The sequence below is a fragment of the Lycium barbarum genome, chromosome 8 (genome assembly GCF_019175385.1).
Source record: "Lycium barbarum isolate Lr01 chromosome 8, ASM1917538v2, whole genome shotgun sequence".
In the NCBI taxonomy this organism is placed as follows: Eukaryota; Viridiplantae; Streptophyta; class Magnoliopsida; order Solanales; family Solanaceae; genus Lycium; species Lycium barbarum.
Window position 1 is genome coordinate 129506031 of NC_083344.1, and position 12594 is coordinate 129518624.

A 12594-nucleotide genomic window follows, 5' to 3' on the forward strand; every position below is an offset into this window, starting at 1 on the left:
TATCATACGAAAGGTGCTTGCTGATTAAACCTGAAGTTCTCAAAAAGTTACTATGTGTTCTGATAGCCTTTAAAATAAATGCCTCACTACATTATAGATCATTTGATAGTGGTTAAAAGTCATCTAGGTATATTTTGGTATTAAGATCTTATGATGTTTTAACTTTCTCAAATGTATGTGGCGACAATATTTGATTACCATGCTACTATTAGTAGTTCTTTTGCGGTACTGAAATCAACTGGATATCGTTGTTGAATTTTATTTGCTGTTAAAGTGGACCTTCAAGGGCCCAAATTGCTGTCTTACTAGGTTTTAGGTTATCTTTCAGTTACTTGAGTTGAACAATGGCAGCAAAATACGTTATTGGTTCAGTGGCGGCATCATTTGCAGTTGCATATATTTTTGATGTTGCTGTTGCAGACAAGAAGCTGTTCGGAGGCAAGTACAAATTATTTATCTATTTACTTTGATTTTGAATTTGGTTGTGCTAACTTGCAACACTCGTGTCATTTCATACAGGTACTACTCCACATACTGTTGCAAACAACGAATGGTGGAAAGAGACGGACAAAAAGTTCCAAGCGTGGCCTCGCACTGCTGGTCCCCCGGTGGTCATGAATCCAATCAGCCGCCAAAATTACATTGTCAAGTCTTGAACGAGGATATTCGCTTTCGCGCTTGATTAAGACTCTTGGTCTTAGTTTCGAGTCGAGTAGTTGTATGATAGTTCGATTGTAATAAATGTTTCTTTCAGTTTGTGCACCTATGACTACTGTCTTTTATCAATGGATCAACTATATGACCAAATAAATAAAAGTTGCTACTAATGTCTATGTTGATTCTCTGCTCTCTGCGCAACTTTGTTTCAGGCTAAATTGATAATTGTCTGTAGGACGACAATCCGTTAGTAATATTCAACATATTTTAATTCAATTTAAAGCTTTAAAATATTTCTAAGCTTGAAAAATATACATCACACTAGGGGTGTGCAAAAATCGATTTAGAGTCTGTCTGGATGGGCTTATTTTAAGCAGCTTATAAGCTGTATCGATTTAGAGCCTGTCTGGATGGGCTTATTTTAAGCAGCTTATAAGCTGCTTTAGATAAGCTAAGTCAAACGGACTCAATTATTTTTTTGAGCTTATTTTAAACACAAAATAACTTTAAGCTGGCCAGCCAAACCTCAAAAAAACTGAAAACAACTTATAAGCCAATCCAAACGGGCTCTATATCGATAAACTGAACCAATAAAAATGTTATTGGTCTATAGATATCGGGTTAACGATTTGTAAACAATTTTGTGATTATTTTATTGGGTTATCAGTTCTCGATTTTAAGAATTTAGTTATTGGTTATATCGATAAGCCATTAAGCTTATATTAAAATTACCTTTTTGTTCCTAATTATATATTAGTGACTTAAAATTTTAATTTTCGAATACAAACCTATTTCTATTTTACTTACCGCAAGAACGCTTATTCTCTTAATTATCATACAAAACTAGGGCTTGTGCCTTGCAATACCTATCGGCCTGCTACTGCTTATTGTTTTCTTTTGCATTTTAAAGTTTTTGTCATGCTACTGGTGTTTTCTTTATGAAGAAGTTGTTTTTGTTTATGAGCAAATGAACTATGAAGTGTGAATTGGCCTTGTTTTATTTTTGAAAGATTGCTATAATGTAATTTATAATTTTTGTCTTGTAATTTGTGTACACTTTATGCATGAAAGCAATGTATATATGAACAAATGAAAACAAAAGAAATCGAAAAAATAATAATTAGCGGAACATTTTCTTAACCGATAACGAATATCCTATTCTGATTTTGATTTAGCATACTTACAAACTGTAAACCGACGTATAAGCACCCCTACATCATACTGTCTTTCTTTCTTTTCTCGTTTTATTTACAAAGTTGTATATTTTCTAAGCTAAAAATATTTTAAATACCATCAGAATTTATTTATTTATTTTGCCCTTTTTGTCCAAATCAAACAACCCCCCCCTCCCCACCCGCCCCCATAACAAGAAGTATATGGTTGAGGGGCTTCATGCTTATATATTCGGGCCCGCCCCGAAGTTGGGAAGTCAAACATAATTTCAACAGTAATTGTATTACTTTTGTTTCTTTGTTTTGCTTATGCCAAGTTGATGATATATTTTTTATGTAATTCTAAATATGGATATTTTCTTTTTTAGATGTCAAAATCTGGAACATTTGATTTGGCTTATGGGGTTGGTGGCAAGATTGAGAAGAAGCAAGTACTTTCAGCTGTTCAAAAGTAATTTCTTATTCTATATTTAATCATACTTTTTATAGCTTCAAATTTAATGTTGATTCTTAAGTTTCATTCATTCACTGCTGATTTGCTTAGATAAGATGTTTTGCATTTTCTTTTATTTCAAGCTCTGTTAATAAATTTTATGATAAGTTCTATTAATTGGTCAAAGAAGGAAGTTAGTGCATAATCTTTTTAGTGATATTCTCCTGAGTATGAAGGATTCACAGCTTTAAATAGTGTTTTCTTTCTTTGTATTTAGTAGACGTTTCGACAAAAAAAAAAAAAAAAAAAAGTGATCTTTTGAATATTAGTATTTAAAGTTAAGTTGAAAAAGGGTGGTGTTTGAAAATTGAAATCGTGTTTGGAAATGCATTTAACTTAAAAGAAAAGTTAAATTTTTAAGTGGAAAAGTTTTTCTAATTTGAAAAAATCATCTTCATAAATTTCAAAAGATCAGTCCAATGTATAGCAAAACATTGTTTTGAAAATATTTTTGAAAAAAAAAAAAAAAAGGAAAAAACAAATTCTAGGGACAAGCGGCTCCTTAATTTGCAACCTAGTTTTTTTTTCTTCATTTTAATAGGCTCTTGTATTTTCTTTTTGCACATGTAATAATGGGTTATAAATTACATTAGGTACAAAAAATATCATGCATGTGATGGAGAAGCAGAGGAAGAAAGGAAAGCTAACTACATTGATATGGTAAGATTTACAACAACATACCCAGTGAAATCCCACAATGTGGGGTCTGGTGAGGGTGCAGTGTACACAGACTTTACTCCTAGCTCGGAAGATAGGGAGGCTGTTTCCATAACGAGCCAAAAAAATCAAACAGTCAAAGAACTAACGAGCAGTGGTGGAGCCAAATAATTTTAATAGGGGGATTGAAAACATAAGAATATCACACCTTAGATTTGACCTTATGATGACCTAAGGAAAATTTGAACCCCCTTTAACACTATACTAGAATCTTTCCTTATATCAAGGTTATTCAAAGTTTCAGATATATGCAAAAAGAAATTCATTTTGGCCCCACTATACCGGTATAAAATTCGGACGAAGGAAATTCATTTGAACCCCCTCGCTCCATCTAGCTTCTCCCTTTGCTGGTGGGATTTTGATATTCTATTGATAGTTTAGGCATGCCTATCCTCTTTGTGGCTTTTCTATTGGACTATAATCATCCAAAAGTTCATTAGTTAATTCATAGCAAATGTTCTTTTTTAACAGGTTAACAAATATTATGATCTAGCAACAAGCTTTTATGAGTATGGTTGGGGTGAATCTTTCCATTTTGCTCCAAGGTAGGTACTTTATTCTCTTCTTTTACATATGCACTTAGGATCAACAAAAGAGGACTTAGTAATTATAGTGGCTTCCTTGTTATAACAGATGGAAAGAAGAATCACTTCGAGAAAGTATCAAACGGCACGAGCACTTTCTTGCTTTGCAATTAGGGGTAAAGCAAGGACAAAAGGTGCAGTTCGTTGTCTATGCTGATCCTATCTTTTGTTTCGAGTATTATGGATTTCTCTTTGTTCTGCTACTCTTTCTCTTTATTATTTTGATTTTGCTTCAAGTTGGTCGTCGCACTTCATTTAGCAAGTGAAACATGATGAAAAATCCTGGTTCCTTTGACAGGTTTTAGATGTTGGATGTGGAATTGGTGGCCCCTTAAGAGAAATTGCCAGATTTAGGTAAAATTCAGCTCTGTATTTGGGATGGGTATTAGAATATTGTGAAGCATTATTGCTCAAGCATGTGTCGTTATCTGAAAATTTAGTTGTACATTTCTGCTCAGTCTGTTTTTATATATATCTTGGCAGCATGAAATCATTATTACTTTGTATCATGTCTCTTCAGCCTTTGTTAGTACATTATTGTTTGCTTAATTTTAAGTGTCCAAGTTGTGACATAGAGTTCTGAGCTGAATCCTTGCCTCCTCCTAGCATCCACACAATGGAAATTTGGAGCACGTAACATCTATTTATAGCTCGTTATTATCCATTTGGCTGGTATTTCAAAGACATGCCTAATTCAAGAGTGATTATTTAGTTTGAATCACCTGGGATGTGCAAATAAAAAGGCAAAAAGTATGCTGAATATTCATTTACTGTTTAACAGCTTCACGAAGACATCCTAATAACCATATCTTGTGCTGTCTATCTCTCATTCTACCATTTTCTTTTCAGTTTTTTGCCATCTAAATGATTATGGTTGGCCAAGTGTAACATACTACATACAGGAAAATAACTTGATGCTTAAAATTTGAAGATTGAACTCCTTTCGTAATACCTCAATTGAGATGGATCTGTCAAGCTTTATTTGGTATGGAGGATGCTTCGTTGGTAGTACACTTACCGTTTCTTGCTTCTTTAGTTAGTCTTTTTTAAACTGAATTGAATGAAACAAAATTAGTCCTGTTTCCTTACAATCGAGGATAAAACAGATATATAGTACACAGTTAATCTAATACAGCTACTATTGTTCTTTTTAACTGCTGTATAAGTTTGTCCATTTCCAGACTGGTATCTGATTTTATTTACCTTTTATAGTGGTACATATGTTACTGGAATCAACAACAATGAATATCAAGTAACACGAGGAAAAGTAAGTACTTTATGTGTGTGCGCATGGGCATTTACTTCTTTTTTTGGGCCCGGGGGGGGGGGGGGGGGGTGGGGTTATTTTCCATCAAAATGATATACAACAAATCACTTGCATGGCGATGTTCTCATTTCTTAGGATCTTAGTTATGTTTGTACTAGATTTAATTGGTTGCTTTGCAGGAACTAAACCGTATTGCAGGAGTTGACAACACCTGCAATTATGTGAAGGTAATGCGACTCTCTTTAAGTCATATTCTACTGTCAAAGAGTAGTGTTTTCTCATTGCACTATTTCCCAAAATATGTAAGCCGACTTCATGAGTATGCCATTTGCTGACAACAGTTTTGATGGAATTTTTGCCATAGAAGCTACATGTCATGCCCCAAATGTGGTACGCACTTTCAAAATATTTAACGGTGTTTTTTGTGAATTTATTCTAGATCTTGCTGATCCACTTGAATATTAGAATCTATAATTGATCATTTTCGCTATATGTTGTGGATGACTAGTTTGATTGCTACAAGGAAATATTCAGAGTGTTGAAGCCTGGCCAATATTTTGCTAATTATGAGTGGTGTATCACTGATCTCTTTGATCCTAATAATTCAAATCACCAGAGAATCAAGGTATCCAACCTTTTTTAGCTAAAAATTCGTATTCACTGTGTTTTTCTCTGCTAACAACAAACTTAGATCATATAAAACAGCGTGAGGTGGAGCTTGGTAATGGACTTCCTGATATCAGATCAATGGGACAGTGCATTGAAGCTCTGAAACATGCGGGTTTTGAGGTTAGCGGCTTATCTTGTGAACCTCTATTTGTAACAGTATTTAAAACCTTTATTATTTTATTCTATGATCGGAAGTAGCACATATTGTCAAGTTTTTAAACCATAACATAACCCTTGCTTCAACTCATTTCCTAGAAACTTCTTAATATATTCCACATAAGTTCTTATTTGTTGCTTGAGGAATCATTAGTGTCCGCTTATACAATACTTTGTTCTTCCTTATAGGATCTCTTGTTCACAATTACTATGCCATTCACAATATAACAGGGAATTTGATGTGTTTTAACATCTTTGTTTGTATTTCCACTCCATGCAAAAGATTATTCGGGACAAGGATATTGCTATCGACTCTCCTCTCCCTTGGTATTTGCCTCTGGATAAAAGTCATTTCTCCTTAAGTAATGTACGTGTGACAGCATTTGGACGCTTTTTCACCAGAAACATGGTAAGATAACAACTTGTGAAATTTGTTTTCCAATGATCAATTTTTATCTGAAAGATCTGTTTAATTAATTTTTCATCTCCTTGGCTCATTAGTTGTTAACTGTGAATTTAAGGAATGTAATGATGTCAAATTATTGAAATTGCCGAGATTTAATCCTGTTTAGGTCAAAATATTAGAGCGAGTCGGCGTCGCCCCTGAGGGAAGCCAAAAGGTTCAAGCTATCCTGGAGCAAGCGGCAGATGCACTTGTTGAAGGTGGAAAGTAAGTGAGACCTGTTTGCTTTCTTTTCTCTGTTTTTCTCATCTTATTTATCAAACAGAAGAAAATTGAACACCAGAAATGATTTAACAGAAAATGCCATTTACTGAATGGACATATTGATTGATGATAGGCCAACTAGACGTTTTTGATGACCTAAAATAAATGTGTCCAAAAGAATGAAAATTAAGTAGAGGACCTCAGGGAAAATGCTTTTGTAGTACCGCAGTTTACAAGCAATTCCTTGACATGCAATGACTTTTTTCTTTCCTGTCTAATCTGAAAATCTGGCGAAGTACCCTACCATATCCCAGCTAGATACTGAAACTGAAGAAGTATTTTTGGCAACTTACATTAATGATTAGCTCAAATCCAAAATAAGTTTAATTATAGCCAGTTTGGTGCAACTTTTGACAATGAATTGTAATCAAGTTATTAGCTTATGTAAACAATAATCTACAAACTAGCAGCAGTGTATTTCACTTGAAGCTCTTTGGCCTTGATAAAATCCATATAACTAATGCTGGTGAGCTGCCCATTTGTCCATAGGTTATTCAAATAGATAAGTTATTCACGGACTTTGTTCAAGTGATCACCTCAGTAGACATACTTAATGCAGCCATGATAATTGGTAGTTGAACTGAATTGATCACTGAGTTTTATCAATATATTAAATCTGGTTGCTCTTCATGCTTTCTTGTATAACGTTTCACTTCCAATAGTAATCCTTTCCACAATTTGGATGATGCAGGGAGGGCATTTTTACCCCGATGTATTTCTTCTTGGCGAGAAAGCCTTCTGCCACTGATCTATAAGCTTAATTCTTCCTCAATATGGGTTACAGATAATGTCCAGTTAGTTGGTATGTTCTTTAGTGTCTGGAGACTGGCTAGCTTCTAGATTTTGCCTTTTCTTTTCTTTTCCGTTTTCCGAGTTGGTTATCCTTATTTTTTTGGACGACGATTTTGGCAAAACAAAGTGAAGATCGTTAATGCATGGTAAACAACCTCATAATAACTAGAGTATGCAGAAATATTATATACCAAAGACGATAAAGGTGATGTTTTCAATTTGTTTACACGTATATTGTCGATTTTAATCTTCTCTGATGATGTATGCACGGACAGGATTAGAAAATATAGTGAGCTTTCACACTCTATATGTAAATCGAGACTGATAGAACAATAATTTTCGAGGCAGTCAGCATATCAGAATCAAAATACAAAATAAAAGAGAACGAGGACTGCGGTTTCTTGCTCATATACAGATATTCTGGGACGCCAATATTTTGATGGCCAAATAGTCCTACATAACAAATGATTTTGACATGTACTCCGGATGTAAAGAAAAAAATCCACACAAAAAACATCAATTCATTAGCCTGTATGATATAGATAATAACATGTTTTCGAAAATGCCAAAGAGTCATTTCTATGAAGCTACTACCAGTGCAAGAGATACAAAACAACTCTACATTTTGGCTAACAATGAGCATACCTGGTTAGAAAGGTGAGAGCTAAACTCCGTCTCATTAATATAATCATTCTGGTGGTGTTGTATAAAAAATTGTCTATAAGATGAGTAAGTGTAGCTTGATTACACCTGTGTCAGAGCTGTCTGCTTGTTATCTGTAGCAACAAAACAAAAAAAAATGAATTTTTTTCTCGAACAAGTGGAGAGATATTTGTCACCATAACTAGTCATGCATGCTGAATTTCCACTGTAACAAATTCTAACGATAATGCAACAAAACTTTCATAAAGAAAAGTAAATCTGCAGTGGTTCTGATTTTAAATGGTATGCACTCTACTCAAATGGGAAAGGATAAGAAGTAGCAACTCTAGTTCATACTCTCTCCCTCCTCAATTTATAATAATATACGGTGGTGTTTGACATGACCTAAGTTATTCGGACTCTTGAAAAGTGTTGCCCCATCCTTGTTGGATCCTTCAAAATACACTACTTTTGAAGGATCCGACACGCACCCGACGACATTTTAGGAGAGTCCGAGTAACATAGGACATGACACATAATATTAGATTATTAATTTAACTAACATCTTATACTAGTAGTGACAATTTCACGTCAATGGTTAAGTGTTAAATAATCAATTGAATCTGATTTCCTCCAAAGTTATGTAGGATAATATTATTAGTGAGGAAATTCAAAACAATTGAGACATCTTTAAATGAAGTTATATAAATTGAGACAGAGGAAGAGTACGAGCGTGCACACATATATAATCAACAATAGTAGATAAATTCAATTTCAACTTATAATTAGATAAAGGAAAAAGTTGAAATTATGACTGCTTACTTGCTGAATTAATTATGTAAATATAGGGATCTGAAGGACCTCCTGCTCCTGATCTCTTCACCTTTCCTTGCTTCAGCAACCTGCATTTTGTGAATCCTTGATAAATGTAACTTGAATAGCAAGCAGGTAACAAACTTTATATTTTGGAACGTTGCTCAAGTGTTTGATACCATCCTATTAATAATATTGTTTAATACAACTTACATTATTTCTAAGATTTTGAAGTCATTTAATTTTTCAAATCTTAAATATGATATGATATGTTTTATACGAGTAATACTGTTACTATATAATATGAATTTATGTTTCTTGTACTCTTCAAAAATATTGTTGCACCCGTGTCAAATTCTCCAAAAAGGCATCTCTTTTGGAAGATCCGATACATATGTTTAAAGAGTACGAGCATAGTCAAATACTCCCTCCATCCCCAAAATAGTTGTCACATTTCACTTCTCAAGATTCAAACTATATTAATTTTGACCAACATTTAAGAATATCTTTTTAATAAAATTTACATGAGAAAAATTGCAACTAGTACTTTTCATATAATTGTATTGAGTTGATATAATCCTATTTAGTTTTGGAAATCAGTTAAATTGACTCTCGTGTAACAACTGATTTTGGACTGAGGGAGTAACTTTTTAGTTTTGGTATTCAATTTCCAGCAAATAGTACTATCAAACAAATGGAGCAAGAGAAAGAGTGTGAAGAGTTCACATTCTTAAGGCTTTGCTGGTGTCAGGGCTATTGCCTATCTGCTCCCGTATCCTAACTTCAGAAATCGAGCCATGAGACAAGACTCTCAGGACAGCTTCCGCTCGGCGGCGCAGGTGAGGCGGTGCAATCGGAGTCGAAAGAATATCTCTCTTCCGGCGACTAACTCTATCAGCAGCGAGATTTCGCGCGCTGTAGACAGAGTCAGTGGACACACACGACGAAGATGAAGATGAAGTTGAAGCCGAATTCATAGATCTACCAAACGTTGTACGAGAAGTAGTGGCCATTGCTGGCTTGCATGAGCTCATTTTCCTGCAATCAGAAATGAAGAAACTCTTTGATCGTCTCTGTCTAACAACCTGCAAAAAATCTCCAATGTAAATCAATCGAAGAACGGGAAATTTTCAAAAATATACAGTCCAAACATAAAATATTACGCATGTAGCCATATTTTCAGTTTATACAATAATATACAACAGTATACAATATTATATCCAGGGGAAAGCATTGCACATAATGTATAGCCTTGTATAAAAGTGTATAAAAGGTGTTTAGACACAAATATGGGCTAAACCGGATAACAAACTCAAAATATGGGGTATGTAGCATAAATATTTTCTTGGTAAACATAGGGCGCAATTTTCCCAACGAAGAATCTGCGAAATGCAAAGATCTGATAGCTATTTTTAGATTGAAACAGAGAATTTGATTGTTCTGTTGACCGTTAGTTACACTAAAGTGAATTCGAAACTCTTCTACAAGGTGAATAAGTAAAGATAAAATTAATTCAGAACTACTAAAAGATAGAATGTTCCACTTTTTAAACGTTACAAACTCCGAAAGCCAAATAGACTTGGAGAAAAATGAAAAGCAATAAACATTAATTTTCTCAAATCCTAAATCTCAGGAACAGATTAATGGAACTTTGTAGATTGGAAGAATGAAATTCAAAATTCTAAGCATCTAAACAGCATAGAAAACCTACAATCTGAACCAATGAAAATTAATCTAAGTATCGTTATATGAATATTTACATAATCATAACCGATAGCAAACTCAAATCTGACATGTCATAGAGAAACTGCAACAGAATGATTCAAACATTCCACCAAAGTATTTTCAGCAGTTTTTATCAGAGATATGACATTCCATTCCTATTCCTTGTAGTGATTCCTATCATGTTCCATATTGAAATAGTAGAGATTCACAAAAAAGTATTGCGCTATTTGCCAATTGCTCTTCATTTTTTAGATTATTAAAACTAGCAACAAAGGAAAATTCAACAAAAAAAAAAGCACAATAGCAGTAAAAAAAAAAAAAAAAACACCTTAAGCTTCATTATCTGATCACGAAACGTGTTAATTATCTTCAAGCGACGAGCTTGTGATCTAGCCTCAGCAAACGAGCCATCAATATCGGTCAAAATCGAGGAAGCTGAGGATTTACTTTTTGAATTTGAATTTGAATTTGAATTACTCAAAGCTACCTTGTTCGAAATCTCAGTTATCCTATTACTTCTGAAATTCACAACACAAGCTGATCAGTGATCAATAACAACCCTGTAACCGAAAATGCAAATGAAAAATTGAATAGAATTGTTGTTTAGTTCGAAAAGCTGATTAGTGATCAACAACTCCGTGACTGAAAATTTGAATAAAATTGTTATTTAGTTCAAAAATCTGATTAGTGATTGACAACTCTGTAGCTGAAAATTCAAATGAAAATTTGAATCCAATTGTTGTTTTGTTCGAAAAGCTAATTAGAGATAAAAATGCAAATGAAAATCTGAATTAAATAGTTGTTCAGTTCGAAAAGCTGATTAGTTGTTCAGTTCGAAAAGCTGATTAGTGATCAACAACTCCGTGACTGAAAATTTGAATAAAATTGTTATTTAGTTCAAAAATCTGATTAGTGATTAACAACTCTGTAGCTGAAAATTCAAATGAAAATTTGAATCCAATTGTTGTTTTGTTCGAAAAGCTAATTAGAGATAAAAATGCAAATGAAAATCTGAATTGAATAGTTGTTCAGTTCGAAAAGCTGATTAGAGATAAAAATGCAAATGAAAATTTGAATTGAATAGTTGTTCAGTTCGAAAAGCTGATTAGTGATCAACAAATCTGTAAATGAAATTTGAATTGAATTGTTGTTTTGAGTTGGAAAAGCTGATTAGTGATCAACAACACTATAACTGAAAATGCAAATGAAAATTTGAATCGAATTGTTGTTCAGTTGGAAAAGCTGATTAGTGATCAATCACAACTCTGTAACTGAAAATGCAAATGAAAATTCGAACTGAGTTGTTGTTTAACTCAGTAGCAAAAAATGCAAATGAAAATTTGAATTGAATTGTTGTTTAGATCGAAAATCTGATTAATGATCAACAACTCTATAACTGAAAATACAAATGAAATTAGAATTGAACTGTTGTTTAGATCGAAAAGCTGATTAGTAATCAACAAATCTGTAAATGAAATTTGAATTGAATTGTTGTTTTGACTTCGAAAAGCTGATTAGTGATCAATAACAACTCTGTAACTGAAAATGCAAATGAAAATTCGAAATGAATTGTTGTTTAACTCTGTAACTAAAAATGCAAATGAAAATTGGAATTGAATAGTTGTTTAGTTCGAAAAGCCGATTTGTGATCAACAACTCTGTAACTGAAAAAGCTAAAATGAAATTTGAATTAAATTGCTGCTTCTGATTAGCAATCAATAACTACAAATGAAAATTGAATGGAATTGCTGTTTTGTTCGAAAAGTTGATTAGTAATCACTAACTCTGTAAATGAAATTTGAGTTGAATTGTTGTTTTGAGTACGAAAAGCTGATTAGTGATCAATAAATCTATAACTGAAATTTGAATTGAATTATTGTTTTTGAGTTCGAATTTGTCTTACTTTGTTAGAGGAGTTGGAGATATTGTTGAGAGAAGAAGTAGAGCAGAAGCAACTTCACGTTCACCTCTACTGGGAAATGCTTCTTTCATTGTTGCTTCGAGAAACTTGTTTTTGTTTTCTCTGTTTTTTGAAAATGGCGGGATGACATGGAAATATTTGAATTTTTGTTTAAAGCTTTTCGGAGCTATAAGACTGGGCCTTGCAGTTTCGGGTATTTGGATCCAGGATGATTAAATTCCCAATGCCCAATAGATTTTTGTCTCTATTTTTAAGAGTT

The 12594-nt window shown here is 33.4% G+C and overlaps 3 protein-coding genes across 4 annotated transcripts; 2 read left to right on the forward strand and 1 right to left on the reverse strand.

Moving 5' to 3' along the window:
* The first annotated feature begins 309 nt into the window (after positions 1 to 309).
* LOC132607398 (uncharacterized) lies at positions 310 to 839 on the forward strand. Its single transcript, XM_060321348.1, has 2 exons — positions 310 to 438; positions 520 to 839. The coding sequence occupies exons 1-2, from the start codon at positions 345 to 347 to the stop codon at positions 654 to 656; spliced, it is 231 nt and encodes a 76-aa protein (XP_060177331.1). The 5' UTR covers positions 310 to 344; the 3' UTR covers positions 657 to 839.
* Positions 840 to 1982: 1143 nt separating this feature from the next.
* LOC132607399 (cycloartenol-C-24-methyltransferase-like) lies at positions 1983 to 7466 on the forward strand. 2 transcript variants are annotated; one of them, XM_060321349.1, is made up of 14 exons: positions 1983 to 2110; positions 2198 to 2280; positions 2916 to 2982; positions 3511 to 3584; positions 3673 to 3757; positions 3922 to 3977; positions 4836 to 4890; positions 5070 to 5117; positions 5197 to 5280; positions 5399 to 5515; positions 5596 to 5679; positions 5999 to 6124; positions 6288 to 6385; positions 7134 to 7466. In XM_060321349.1, the coding sequence occupies exons 2-14, from the start codon at positions 2198 to 2200 to the stop codon at positions 7195 to 7197; spliced, it is 1041 nt and encodes a 346-aa protein (XP_060177332.1). In that variant the 5' UTR covers positions 1983 to 2110; the 3' UTR covers positions 7198 to 7466. The 2 variants fall into 2 exon arrangements, with proteins under 2 accessions (XP_060177332.1, XP_060177333.1); XM_060321350.1 differs by having other exon boundaries at positions 1996 to 2104.
* A 130-nt stretch (positions 7467 to 7596) lies between these two features.
* Positions 7597 to 9892, reverse strand: LOC132607400 (uncharacterized). The gene is made up of 3 exons (XM_060321351.1): positions 9416 to 9892; positions 8699 to 8778; positions 7597 to 8010 (listed from the first exon to the last, which is right to left on the reverse strand). The coding sequence occupies exons 1-3, from the start codon at positions 9721 to 9723 to the stop codon at positions 7979 to 7981; spliced, it is 420 nt and encodes a 139-aa protein (XP_060177334.1). The 5' UTR covers positions 9724 to 9892; the 3' UTR covers positions 7597 to 7978.
* Positions 9893 to 12594: the final 2702 nt, after the last annotated feature.

Excerpts from the sequence above, each read along its gene's own strand:
- LOC132607398 (XM_060321348.1), top strand. The coding sequence starts at position 345 with ATGGCAGCAAAATACGTTATTGGTTCAGTGGCGGCATCATTTGCAGTT. Across the intron at positions 439-519 it reads AGACAAGAAGCTGTTCGGAG|GTACTACTCCACATACTGTT; the intron begins GCAAGTACAAAT and ends CATTTCATACAG.
- LOC132607399 (XM_060321349.1), top strand. The coding sequence starts at position 2,198 with ATGTCAAAATCTGGAACATTTGATTTGGCTTATGGGGTTGGTGGCAAG. Across the intron at positions 3,585-3,672 it reads TCTTTCCATTTTGCTCCAAG|ATGGAAAGAAGAATCACTTC; the intron begins GTAGGTACTTTA and ends TTGTTATAACAG. Across the intron at positions 5,118-5,196 it reads ACACCTGCAATTATGTGAAG|GCCGACTTCATGAGTATGCC; the intron begins GTAATGCGACTC and ends CAAAATATGTAA.
- LOC132607400 (XM_060321351.1), bottom strand. The coding sequence starts at position 9,723 with ATGAGCTCATGCAAGCCAGCAATGGCCACTACTTCTCGTACAACGTTT. Across the intron at positions 8,779-9,415 it reads ACCAGCAAAGCCTTAAGAAT|GTTGCTGAAGCAAGGAAAGG; the intron begins GTGAACTCTTCA and ends CACAAAATGCAG. Across the intron at positions 8,011-8,698 it reads TTACATAATTAATTCAGCAA|ATAACAAGCAGACAGCTCTG; the intron begins GTAAGCAGTCAT and ends TTGTTGCTACAG.